Here is a 13,909-nt window from a genome sequence, read left to right as displayed (position 1 = left end):
TCTGGCTCGATTTAGATAACTTAACGCATCATTTTCTTATTCTCCGATCATCAGAATTTCGTTCTTTTTGCTTCTTATAGCGTCTTACCGATTCCGGGGAATCGCCAGACCGGAATCTAAACCGGAACGGATAGGTTTATCGTCCGTGACATTGATCGCGAGCCGCGGTCATGGTTACGTGACGAATTCCCATTGTAAATATTAGTTTAAATCTGTGGTTTCGTTTGGGAAAGTTTTTCCATTCCGATATATGTATCCTGGTCGGGTTGAAGAACTAGTTCAAATACGTCTTCATTATAATCTACATGTATGTTTGCTAAACACATATATACGATGGTTTTAATACAAGGTTGACAGTTCGATGAAGCGGTTCGAAGTAAAATGCAGCGATAGATTCGAATTTTTCCTTTCATAAAATTATGTGGTGACATGGTAGATGTAGAACGATGAAACTTTTTCTGAGTTATAGTTAAAAATAAAATTTCAGTTTTTCTATATACAGGGTGCTACAAATTCGAGCATTACTACCTCGGAACCCGTAATAGATACAAAGATGGTTAAATTGGGGCAAAGTTGCGCCTTGGGAGGTTCACCAAGGTACCATCAAAAAAGTTTTAAAAATGATTGCTGAGTTATTTGGAACAAACGGTTTTTTTGAAAATCAATTTTACTTTTTCCTTCCGTTACTTTTTAGAAAATCAAAAAACTAATTGCACATTCTCATAGCCACTTTATTAGGGCTATCTGATAGATGATAGATTGTGAGATACAAAGGCAACTTAATTTTTTTAAACACGGACCTGCATTTTTTATTTCAGGTTTTGAAAGACCTCGGTCTCCTGAGTACAATGATGTATCACACTTGATACTTTTTTTTTTGTTTTGGGTACCTTAACGATAACAAACCTATTTAATTATTATTTAAAATAATTTCAAGTCCGACTCTGATTTTTTAAATTATTTAATCTAATTTTATTCATCGCAACAATATTGATCAGCGCATCAATTCATTAACATTGAATTAGGAAAATCGAGCCAATTGAAAGATTCACATAAATTATATCCAGGTCAGCAATTTAAAGATATTATTTTTTATATTGATTTTTCTAAAGATAAGCTTTTTTAATGTGAATTTAAATCTCATTATACGATCTAATAATTTGTAAAAACTAATTTCTAATGCTAAACTAGTTTCTAATGCTATACACATGCTCGAAAGGGTTTCCGCCCTCCCTGATGCACAAATTTATTTTTTGCTCAATCTTATTTACAGCTCTTTAAACATATCTTCTTTTTATACTTCCGAATGCATTTTGCACTCTTTATTGCAAATATTGAAATGTATTGATTTCACTTTTATAAATGACGTCAAGTATTGACCCCCCGCCCCTTGGCGATAGGTCCAGGAACCCTGCTGGCCATTATACTGCTCTACCATTTCCAATCAATTTTTCGCGGAAATTATTGGATTATTTATATTATATTTTTATTGCATTTGAATTTCCGTATTCATTGTTTTACCTCACGTCATTGTTAACTTTGAAAGCTTATCAATATTGTAGCGATGAATAGATTAAATAAACAAAAACAGAGCCGGACTTACGGATTTGCGGAATTAGTTAAATAAATTATGTACAAATGACCGAAAGAAAAAAAAATGTGGTTTGAAATAACAAAGTGTGGCATATCATTGTGCTCAGAAGGCCGAGTTCTTTCAAAACATGAAATAAAAAATGCATTCCTATTACTCTATAAGAGTATGGTGACATTATGATATTGCATTTATTGTGTTTCTCCATGTTGTTCTGTCTTGCGCAGCAGTACTGGCCTCGTGCAGACTATGACCTATTATTGTCTTCATTTGGTCCACTCAACGGTTTGGAGATCTCCCTCTAGGACATTTCCCGGTCACTTTTCCCTCCACAATTAGTTTTTCTAGGTCATTGTTGTTCCTGGATATGTGGCCAAAGTATCTTAAGTATAACTGATTTATTGATATCGACAGTCTAGATTCGATATTCAGTTGTTCTAGTATTGAAATATTTATAAGGTGAGCTGTGTACGGTATTCGCAGCATTCGTCTAAAACACCACATTTCAAAAGCATGGATTTTACGTTTCATTGTCAACTTCAATGTCTAGGTCTCTGAGGTATAAGTGGCAATGGGGAAAATTAGGGCTCTTAGTAGTCTGAGTTTGTTGCTAATTGAAATGGCTGAATCTTTCCATGTTTTGTTGAGTTTGGTCATGGAATTACGTGCTATACACAGTCTTCTCTTGATTTCTGCGTCACATCCTCCTTTGTTTGATATCAATGAGCCGAGATATATGTATTGATCTACAACTTCGAAACCTGCTATTTCTGTTGTATTCGTGGGTTCTCGATCGATAATCATTAATTTTGTTTTTCTTTTATTTAGTTTTAACCCATATGTCTATCTGACCACCTCTAATTTGCGCATAATGGATTTTAATTCATTAGCGGAAGATGCGAGTATCAGTGTATCATCTGCGTACCTTAAATTCGTTATTTGTTTACCGCCTATAGTGATACCGCCGTTGTAGTCTTCCATAACTTCTCTCATAATATATTCGCCATATATATTGAAGAATAAGGGAGATAAAATACATTCCTGGCGCACTCCCGCCTCCAAGTCAAATGCATCTGAAATCGTGTTGTTTGTTCTTACTTTTCCTCTGCTGTTCTCGTACAGACCTCGGATCAGCTGGATAAGGTGTTGAGGGACTTCCATGTTTTCTAGTACAGACCAAAGTTGGGGCAGTACCCAGTATATTTAAATTTGGATAAATATCCAAGATTTTGCACCCGGTATATACCCAAAGGGTCAATAAATGGTATGTTGAATTTGGATACCATTATACTTAGAATATACCCAATACCCATTCATACTCACGTTAAAAACAATTTGATGCTAATTTAAAATCATTGAATTACTAATATCTCTATTAAGAAATAGGGGTTGATGGTAGAAGGGTGAACATTTAGGGTTGTATGTATTTTTAAAGCCACATCATAAAAAAATAAAAATAAAAAGTGTTGCCTAAAAAGTAGATCATTAAAAGTAATGTCAAACATGCTTTGGTTAATTTTTAAGAGCGAAATGAACTGATCACGATCAATTTGTATTTTTTAATTATTATTACTTTTGTTGTAATTTTTTAATATGACGAGATGGTTTTGCTGACTATTGTCGTAAGATCATAATAAGCTGCATTGGTTAGTCTATACTAAATTAAAAAAAAAAACGTTAAAGACTAACGATATTGCCTGGGTTTTAATAAACATTAATAACGATAACAGATATAATAATATTAAAGAAAACATCTGTAATGCTCAAGTATACAAACAGAAAAAAAAAATACCCTAATACTTTGTATTACCTCCTTTGGCTTGATTTGGTTTGGTTTATACAGGCTTTTTTTTACCTATATAGCCTGCCTGTATAGGTCGGTTCATACTGTCATTGAGGCTGCATATATTATATTGCCGGACGTATTGCGTTATGTTTTCCCATTCTTCTTTAAGGACCAAGCAAAATTAATTTAAAGAAGCTAGTACCGCTTCTCGACCTCTAGCCCTCCTGCCAAGCATTTCCCAAACGTCGAACATGATGGACAGTTCATAGTAGTATATAGTTCACAATAATCACCAAAGCCGCCTTGTTATATTGAAAAATAACTTCAAAATGAAATGATAATTGAAAACACGGAAAACTTTCCGTGGCAATTTTATTTCGCTATTAAAAATTAACTTAAGTAAAATTTTATTTAAGAAAAATTTACTCAAGAATTTATTGCACAGGCTGTTTTAAAATTAGGGTAAAAAAACAACCCTTCGATTAACCCTGTATAATATGCCAAATACTAAAGTTTATAAAAAACTGAATTTACGAATTAAAGTTCATGAAAATAAGACTAAAAATAACAAAAAAAAACTTGGCCAAAAATTTCTCCGTTGCGTTTTTTTGCATCTCAGTGTAGATATTAGTTATTTTTTAATGGTATTTTATCATCGACCGAAAAGAATTTCGGGAGACGATAATGCAATTTTATCATCGTGTATAAAACAATATTTTTTTTCCATAGGGAGTTACGTTTTAAAAAATATTCAGAAATTATTATTTCAAGGAATTTATTACGAGTAGAAAAAATATTGTGCTGGGTTGGCGTTGGTTTCTATGTAATTCGACAAAAAAATAAAGCTGCCTCTTTAGTTGTCAGTTTTGCGTCAGTCTTTTTTAATTCTCTTTCGTGTGAAATGGCTCAAAACGAAACAAGTAAATTAGCAACAGATATTCAGGCTGAGGCGACAAACGCCATATCCAAACTACTTCCATTTAAATCCCGAATAACTTAGGAAAAGGAATACAAAAATTTTCAAAAATGGAAGCAATTAAAAAACGTGCGAGAAAAAATAAAGTTTTTAACCTATCCTCGCTGTTAAAATATCATTTAATCTACCCTTGCGGTTAAAGTACTATTTTTTTATAGATATAAGGCAATTTTAACAGTTGCTATGAAAAAAAAATAATTTCTGTTAACCTCTTAGGGAAAAATAAAAGAAGAAAAATAAAAATAATTACACATTTATTTTACAGTCTGTTAAAAATCTTACAATAGAAATAAATAACTTAACTAAATTAAATAATAAACAATCTTATCGTTCTTTTTTGGCTTCTGGATCGTAAGCTTGATAAGCTAACCTTGCTGCTTCTTCTTTGTCATAAGACCTTCCCCATCCACCACCATGCCCAGATGAAACGACCTCAACGTGTCCCGATTCTTGATGTCCATGACTACCAGAAAGCAATTTCTTAAGACCGATAATTCCAGCCAACACCAGAGCCAGTTTTGAAACAATCAGAGCCTTTCCTGCAAGCAGAGCCAAAGCACCTAGGGCGAGAGGCACTAAAGTTCCACCCAGAATCAAGGGTAGAAGCATCATGGAGCTGCCTTTCTTGTTCTTTTTTCCACGACCTTCTTCTCCGGAGAAGCTGCGAGCAATGTCCGAAGAGGATGGAAGTTTAACCTAAATAACAGAAGAAATAAACAATATTTTTATGGATTATTGTAGGAAAGTTTATAAAACATACCTGTAATGAGTGAGATTCCAAAAATGATCCAACTTTCTGGAAAATGAGGTTGCTTAAGGCATCGTCTTTTTCGTTGAGGGATCTGGGTAAGTTAGCTTCAATCTCCGCTTCGGTTTTTGGTTGTTCGGTGGTTTCAGGTGCTTGGGGATCCTTCACAAATGTGACTCCATCAATTAACTCGACGTTTACACTCCTGGAGACCCTGTCCAAAGCGGTAACGAGCTTCAACTTGAGACAAGGGAACATGTCTTGACCGGCACATTGTTGATACACTTTGTACACGTACCTCAGGTCGTTCATGTACGAGTAAGAGTCCTCAGAGCGCGGTGCGACGTTGTCATCGATAGAATTTTGGTCCGGTGACCCGGTGGACCTGGCAAAGGTGGCCGAAACCGCGAGGCACAAGACGACGGTGCACTTGGCGAACATTTTTTGACAGTTTCTTATTTTTAACTGATACGAATTCACTTGCACTAGATCGTTTTATAGCGGTAGAGGCGGTATTGTCCCCCCTCGGGCGGATGGATGGTCGACGACTCGGATGGGCGTATGCACGGCCTAAGAAGCGACGCTTTTGTTATTTTAGACCGGTCGAATTGAAAGTGAAGCAGTTACGGAGATAATTATATTTTTTTCGATCCTGTATTACAAGTGTTCGACGTTGAACTTTGCGGTTTTGAAGAGAATATTCACTTTTATTTAAAACGTAAAAAATTCGATTTCTTTTTTGTTAGATAAGGTAATTAGGAAGGTAATAGAAGAAAACTTTCTACGAAAAAAACGTGAAATGGTGTTAAGTAATATTTGTTTATTGGCTTACCACAGTAAATAGACTTTTTTTTCAAGTAATTGTAAAAAACTATTAAATAAAAACTATATATTTAATTTTAGCAAAATATTTTAATTATTATATTATATTTTTTTTACAATTTATTAAAATGCCTTTAATACGTTTAGTACCACGTTTTTTAGTTCTTTTAGTTTGGATTCCTCCAAATTTTATTATTGCCACTAAATATCGAGTTTCGTATAAAACCAGATATTTAACATTTAATAAAACTTTAATACTATTATTATTTTATACTCACCGGCAAAAAAAAACCGGCCACTAAAAACTAGTCCCAATTTCAAAGTTGGATTTTTCACGAACCACTCTTTAGATTTTGATGATTTTTTTTAAATTGTAAATTAATTCCTTCTTAACAAATGCTACGTCAGAAATTTTGATTCCGAATTTATTTTGAGCATATACAGGGCACAACAAAAGACGCAGTTTTTTGCCCGAAATTTGTAACACCCTGTAGGGTGCAGCAGCTGTAGTAGCTATTGTTAAATCAAATCACGTCGTAGCCTCATCTTTTGTGAGCATTTTATTTTTTTAATCACGACATTATCTCTGACGTTCTATTGGAGATACGCTGCTTTAAAGCAAGCGCCTCGAAAAAAGCTTTAGTCCATTGCTCGATCTCAATTCACATTTAAACGCGCAAACTGAAGACATGGTCGATGATATCTTGGAAGTAGCTGGGGTCCTGTGGCAGGCCTCTTGCAGAAAAGCTGTTTTTTTAGTCTTCGATGGAGGGTTCTCTCACTGACTTGAGTTCTACGTTCTACGCACGGCTTGTAGCAGATGTTGTGAGATTCCAGGCATCCTGGACTGTTGTTCGAGGTATATCCAGGGTATCGGACACATAACGTTGACCAGAAATGGCTTAAAACGAAGTAAGTAAATTACCAACAGATATTCTGGATACAGAGGCGACAAACGCCATATCCAAACTACTTCCATTTAAATCCCGAATAACTTATGAAGAGGAATACAAAATTTTTCAAAAAATGGAAGCAATTAAAAAACGTGCGTGAAGAAAGAGAGTTTTTAACCTATCCTCGCTGTTAAAGTATCATTTAATCTACCCTTGCGGTTAAAGTACTATTTTATCTACTATTTTTGATAGATATAAGTAATTTTAACAGTTGCTAAGTTTTTATTTTGTAGATTTCTCTTCCAGTGTCGAAACCCCTAGACTTTTTTCAATGAATGAAATAAATGTTTTCATATTCTATTCATAACAATATATATATATATATATATATATATATATATTCGAAGTGTCAAAAATTTTCTTTTTCCTGTAATTATTTCTCTCTCACTCAACATCTGTGATAGCGGTAAAACCGTTTAAATTATTACCATTGTTATGAAGTCGCACAATTTCCAATTTGGTACGTCATTGGTCGCGTCCAACCGAATAACAATAAAACAAAACGTGGAGTCATAAAACGGTCACAATTACTCATTATTCTACAAGTTTTCACTTTTACCCACAGACACCGAGATCCGGCTGCTTGACGTATGTCTTTTAATTCAATTGTTTTCTTCATCCAAGCCCACATTGACCGGACTAAAAATTTCTTTTGTTTTATATCGCTGCTTGGCACGATATGGAGCTCAAATATTTAATATTAATGTACTAAGTTAATTTTTTAAAGAAAGTGTACTAAATTGAACTTAAAATAATAGAAAAATTCTAGTAACAAGTTCTTCTCAAAACAATCAAAACTTCTTTAAAAAATAATCAGTAAATCATTAAATTTGAATCAAGTGAACATAACTCACTATAATTTTGCATTTAATTTTTTTAAATTAACTCTTGCACTAATTGCGGTACTGATATTTTTATTTTATGTGCTTACTATCTGACGCGGCTAACTTCGTAATTCCTAACAGTAAAGTGAGAGTTGAACAATAAAAAAGTAGGTTTCCATTTGGAAAAAATGATTTATGATAAATTTTTAATCGCGCAATTCCATGACAGCTACGACCAAAGTTAAATGACATTAGAACAATTGAATCTTTGAAATAGAGAGCCCTATGTCTTCTCTTTATGATGCAGTGGCTGTGGTAATCGCAAAATCGCTAAATTTGATGTTTAGGCTATAAAAATTTTTTTGACAGACAGTTTTTTCTTAAAAATTGTAAATATTTTTTTTTCTCAAAAACGGTTAATGTTAAGTATAGAGTGTTTGACATCAAAATTCATAAAATGTTAGAGAGAATTTAAGTATGTAATATAAAATGGGGGTACCTATTTAATATAAGAAAGTTGCTATCAACTTCCGGTATTTCCGCAAGTGCCGCCATCTTGAAAACATTTTTCATGGATAGATCTCGTTGTGAAACAATCATATACCGGGTGTTGCATCATCGAGCGGGACATATGAAACCCCATGTAAATTTTAATGGGGTCAATTATTGGCTTCCCTAATTATTTTAGAGAATAATTCTATTTAGGTTTATTGAAGAGCAATAAAACCCGCATTCAAAAGAATAACTTTAGATATTTTTGATTAGCCCGTTTACGAGTTATCGCCGATTTCTTTTTAAATATTTCTCCTTTCTTATGGCCCTGTATTTACTTATGAGCACCAGTCAAGGTAAAAGATAACTGTCAAATGAAGTTGTCATTTCAGAAATTTATCTATTTAGTGCTTTATTATTATTATTAAAAACTCATACCTACATCGAAAATATTAGCCATGAATTACACTACCGAAGAAAAAGTATTGATGATTAAATGGTATTATCAAGGAAAGAGTTATCAAAAGGTGTCGGACATGTTTGCTGCTCTGTATCTGAATAGACCGATACCTGGAAAATCTACAATCGCAAGGAATATCCAGAGATTTGAGACCAAAGGTACTCTAATAAATAACTGCAGATGTGAAGCAAGGCAGGAACAAAGAGAAGATGCAAGCAAGAAATGATACCGACTTGGAAGTTTTATTGTGCGTGGAAGAGAACGATGGAAAGATCAGCACAAGGAAACTTGAGGATGAAATAGGAATAGATCACACTACAGCATTTCGAATTTTGAAACAACATAAATACTATTCCTTCAAATATGAAAAGCACCAAGAGCTACGAGATGGGGACGAAATACGGCGACAGGCGTTTTGTTTTGATATGATGGAAAGAGCAAACACGGATAGGGAATTTTTAAAAAACATATGTTTCACTGACGAATGCACGTTTACCTTAAATAACGAACCCAATGTTCAAAATTGTCGATATCGGAACCAAGAAAACCAACACAGGTTTGTCGAAACAAGGACGCAATATCCACAGAAAGTAAATGTTTGGGCAGGGATATTCGGACACAATATTATCGGGCCATTATTTTTTACGCGAAATTTAAATGCAGAATATTATTTGGAGCTACTCGAAAACCATATTTTACCTGCTTTACATGATGCGGCTAGGGAAAATCAGGAAGTTTGGTACCAAATGGATGGCTGCCCGGCACATAGTACCCTGGCTGTTCAGGAATATTTAGACAATAGTTTTAACGGAAACGTTATTGGCCTAAATCATACAGTAAATTGGCCAGCAAGGTCTTCTGATATTTCGCCAAATGATTTCTTTCTCTGGGGCCATTTAAAAAACAGAATATACAAGAATAAAAAATAGCCAAATCTGGACGAGTTAAAAAATGCTATTTCTGCCGAATGCAACAGAATTTCAGTTTACCAACTAGCGAATGTAAGAAGAGAATTTTATGATCGCCTGGGTTATTGTCTAGCAGTCGATGGAGAAATATTTGAACATCTTCTTAAATCCTAATGTTCTAACAATTTAATAGTACCTAAATTAATAAGTTATTGAATATTGTAATAATACTATAATTAACCTTGTAGTTGATTACTTTATTTTACTTTAATTCATGTTAATTTGTATTTATAAATACATCTTTAAGATTTCCGATGTAGGAATGAGTTTTCGATAATAATAAAGCACTAAATAGGTAATTTTCTGAAATGACAACTTCATTTGAGAGTTATCATTTATCTTGACTGGTGCTCACAAGTAAATACAGGGCCATAAGAAAAGAGAAATATTTGAAAAGAAATCGGCGATAACTCGTAAACGAACTAATTAAAAATATCTAAAGTTATTCTTTTCAATGTGGATTTTAGTGCTCTTCAATAAACCTAAAATATAATTGTTCTCTAAAATAATTAGGGAAGCCAATAATTGACCCCATTAAAATTTACATGGGATTTCCTATATTCCGTCCGACGATGCAACACCCGGTATACAAAAAATCTACGATGTAGATATGCATTTTCGCTAGAAACTTCTAATGCACGTTTATACCATGTATACTGACAGGAATTTCACGAGAGTTTCTCATATTATATTCTTTCATTCACATCATTACATCATTTCGTATTACATTATTGTGATACGGATGACTCAATGACATTAGTTCAATGAGTTATCCGTACCACAGTCTAAAGAGATTGAGACCAATCAATTTGACATTGACAGGTACATAAGAAAATGCATTTTCTACGAAAACTGGAAGAGATAGGTAAAATAATGGTATAATACAATTTGATAGACAATTAAATTGTATATCTGATTCTCCTAAAATATACAGGGTGGTCCGAACTGTATTCCGGAAACTTCGGCGGCATATTCTGCAGATTAAAGTAAGTAAAAAAGTTCGTATAAATGTATGTCCAAAAATGCTTAGTTTCGGAGATACAGGTTGTAGAAATTTCATTTTTATTTCGAGATTCTTTCCAAATAATTTAAGAAGTAACGTCAATATATTTGGATGAAAATTGGTGTCTGGGAGTTTTTGAACATGAGAAATTTGGATTTTTATGTCAATATGACTCCTACTAAAGTCCCTAGATATATAAAGTACCGCAATTGGTTTGTTCAATGTTATTGGCGCCAAAATGGCGGATTTTTGGGGTATTTCTGGAAAAACTGTAGTGGTAGGACTGTTTAAATGTCACATTTGTCTGAATTTGTCATGTCAAATGTTGAGAGGCTGTCAATTTCAGGATAAAAATATTTATCCACATATTTTAAAATAATTATAAAACCACTAAAATGCTACAAATTTATTAGTTAATAATGTATAGGCGTCGATATCTTTAGTGAAGAAATATGTATTACAAGAAAAGGCCGCCATTTGATGTGTTTTCTAACATCGTCGATATTCAATACAGGTTAGGTAGTGGATTGAATTTATTTATGCTCCAGTGAATATTTTTAACAATCTTATTTGTAGTATAACCTATTGGTACATAAAACTTCATTGTAGAACAAGACAAGATCACAATAGATCTGGGAAGGTCGCAGTGGGTCAGGCCCAGATCCACCTCTAGAAATCTAATATAGAACAAGACAAAGACCTTACTTGCAAACTACCATACATATCTTTTAAAAAGGATGCTAAGTGTAGTGTAAGTGAAATCTTTACGTAATCATTCCCTAAAATGTTTAGTGTAGTTTAGTTTTCAACATTTTGCAGTAAGAAGTTTAGATAAATCTACAATATATTATCATCAGACCAAAGGCAGGATAATTACTTAATAGAATAAGTTATGTTATGATACATATACAGATTTGTATGACATCGCTTCAGGTGGTTTTACCAGTCAGGACTAACAGGGATATTAACCAAAACAATGAAAAAAAGCTCAAATAAATTTGATCCTAATAACAAGAATGTTGTTTATGCATATGCTAACTATATAGTTATTTTCATGGACTTAAATAGATTAGTTTTTATGTATTTATTGATAGTAATTAATATTTTTTGGTTCATATTGTAATTACTAATAGAAAGTAAACAATATAATGTAAGCATGTAAAGTTATATTTAAAAATTTGGTCTTATACTGTCAGTTATAAATAAAAGTGTGTGATTTAAATTTGATTTTTATACATGACATAAAATTGTTAAGATTCATTTGAAGTTTTACATATTGTCGAGGTAAAATTATGCCTACTTAATTTATGTATAACAATAATTAGTTATTTCAATGTTAAATTTATAGCAGTATAACTTTTTTATTATAATGATACTTAAACATTATGACACTTGTTGTTTTAAAAATATAACATTAAATTGCAGAGTAAAATATATTTTAATTGTATTATGTGGTATTAACTTGCTTTTATTCAACTAATAATAAATTTGTTGTATAAAAACTAGAGATGAGCAAAACTGCGATTTTCCAATCGCAGTTGAAACTGCGATTGTGATTTGTAAATCGCTGCGACTGTAACCTGCGATTGCGATTTTGATATTTTTAAATTGATACGCTGTAAACTGGGAAGCTCAATCCCAAAATTTTTGAGAAAAAACAGAATAAATAGGGGAATACTTTTTTTTAATAAAATCTTACAAAGAAACTGTTGGGTGTTTCGATGCCATATGCCTTTTAAAGTGTTTTTTTATGATATTTTTGCTCTGCACACATATTGCACTTAAAATTTTCATCAATTACCAAAAAAAAATCAAACCAAACCAAACCACAAATAACTTAGTTTCCTTTTTTAAACATTTTTGATTAGAATAGACCAAATAAATTTAAAAGGGAAAAAATACATAAAATGTTCAAAATATTCGAATGTGCTTTTAGACAGTCTGTACGTATACTAACGAAAAATTTATTATAAAAAAGGTTGCCGCCAACCTTAATTCAAATAACGAGAAAAAAACTGTTTATTTTCTCTTTTTTTCTCTTAAAAACATTTTCTTTATATGTAACTCAAAAGAAGCCGACGCCGACGGCTTTGATGCGGCCCGTCCAGTGCAAGTGCAAACTTTCGAACTTTTAGATAAATAAAAAGACAATATCACATTTTATTATATTTGAAATTTCTCTAAAATGAAAAAACTGATTGTAAAGGATGTATTTAAATTAACATAGCAGCCGATCCACAACTGTTAGTATATTCAGAAAATTATATTATATTATGGATTGTTATAAAAATGTTTATAATAATATAATATACATATAACAAAATATAATAAAGAGAAAGGGCTGTTTCTTTTTCGTGCTCTATATCTTCTAGTAAATAAAGGATAAAAATAGATAATTTTTTATAATTTGATTCCAAAACTGTCCTTGAATGAATTATTTTACCTGAATCATTACCTGGGAGCAACTGTAACTATAATTAGTCATAACCGAAAACAAGAATTTTTTAACCTTCTAAATCCATAATTATATTATAAATCTAAAACTATTATCAAAATTTAAAACTAAAAAATTATACATATATATTATGCGGTATATAAACATATATAAGCCTATTTTCCAACGCTTCATAAAATTACAGGCCATGATTGCGAATGTGATTTTGCGATCTAGTCTAGGCCGATGTGTTGAGAGCTGCGAACGAAAATCACAATCGCTGCTCTTCGTTGGCGTGCCCACTCCCGATGCCGCGCCGCCGGTGCCAACGAAAATCGCAATCGCAATGTTGGGATGAGCTGCGATTTTCGAGCTGAACGAAAATCGCAGCCTGCCCACTGCCGTGTTGATGACGCGCCGCCGCTAGCCGGTGCGTACGAGAATCGCAATATTGCGATTTTCGTTCCCAGCTCATCGTTCGGCTTCTCAGTGCCGTGTCGATGCACCGCCGGTGCAAACGAAAATCGCAATGCTGTGATTTTCGTTCGCAGCTCTTCGTTCGCGTGCCCACTGCGATTGCAAATCGCAACTGGTGTAATACTGGTTGCCTAAAAATCCAAAATCGGCAGATATATGTTTCAATCGCAAGTCGCAGTTTGTTATGGAAATGAATCACAGGTTGCGATTGCGAATTTACAATCGCTGCGATTAAATCGCAGTTTGCGATTTTCTGCTCATCTCTAATAAAAACCACTCCATAACAAACCTTAATTATACAGCATGCATAAAGAACTCTTATGCATTTCAAGCTTCTTTCTAAGTTATTTTTAAATTAAGTGCAAAATTACATAC

General features: G+C 33.1%; 1 protein-coding gene across 1 annotated transcript; it reads right to left on the bottom strand.

Annotated features, from left to right (window-relative positions):
* Window positions 1-4,590: 4,590 nt before the first annotated feature.
* LOC115891681 lies at window positions 4,591-5,549 on the bottom strand. Its single transcript, XM_030912224.1, has 2 exons — window positions 5,114-5,549; window positions 4,591-5,049 (listed from the first exon to the last, which is right to left on the bottom strand). The coding sequence occupies exons 1-2, from the start codon at window positions 5,540-5,542 to the stop codon at window positions 4,678-4,680; spliced, it is 801 nt and encodes a 266-aa protein (XP_030768084.1). The 5' UTR covers window positions 5,543-5,549; the 3' UTR covers window positions 4,591-4,677.
* Window positions 5,550-13,909: the final 8,360 nt, after the last annotated feature.

The sequence above is a fragment of the Sitophilus oryzae genome, unplaced genomic scaffold (genome assembly GCF_002938485.1).
Source record: "Sitophilus oryzae breed Bouriz unplaced genomic scaffold, Soryzae_2.0 scaffold_1190_pilon_pilon, whole genome shotgun sequence".
Taxonomy (NCBI): Eukaryota; Metazoa; Arthropoda; class Insecta; order Coleoptera; family Curculionidae; genus Sitophilus; species Sitophilus oryzae.
Note: the sequence above shows the minus strand (reverse complement) of the source record. Positions and strands in the feature narration are given on the sequence as shown.

What these genes read in the sequence shown, in the direction of transcription:
- LOC115891681 (XM_030912224.1), bottom strand. Translation starts at nt 5,542, where the DNA reads ATGTTCGCCAAGTGCACCGTCGTCTTGTGCCTCGCGGTTTCGGCCACC. An exon ending in TGGAATCTCACTCATTACAG is followed by an intron (nt 5,050 to 5,113) that starts GTATGTTTTATA and finishes TCTGTTATTTAG; the next exon opens with GTTAAACTTCCATCCTCTTC.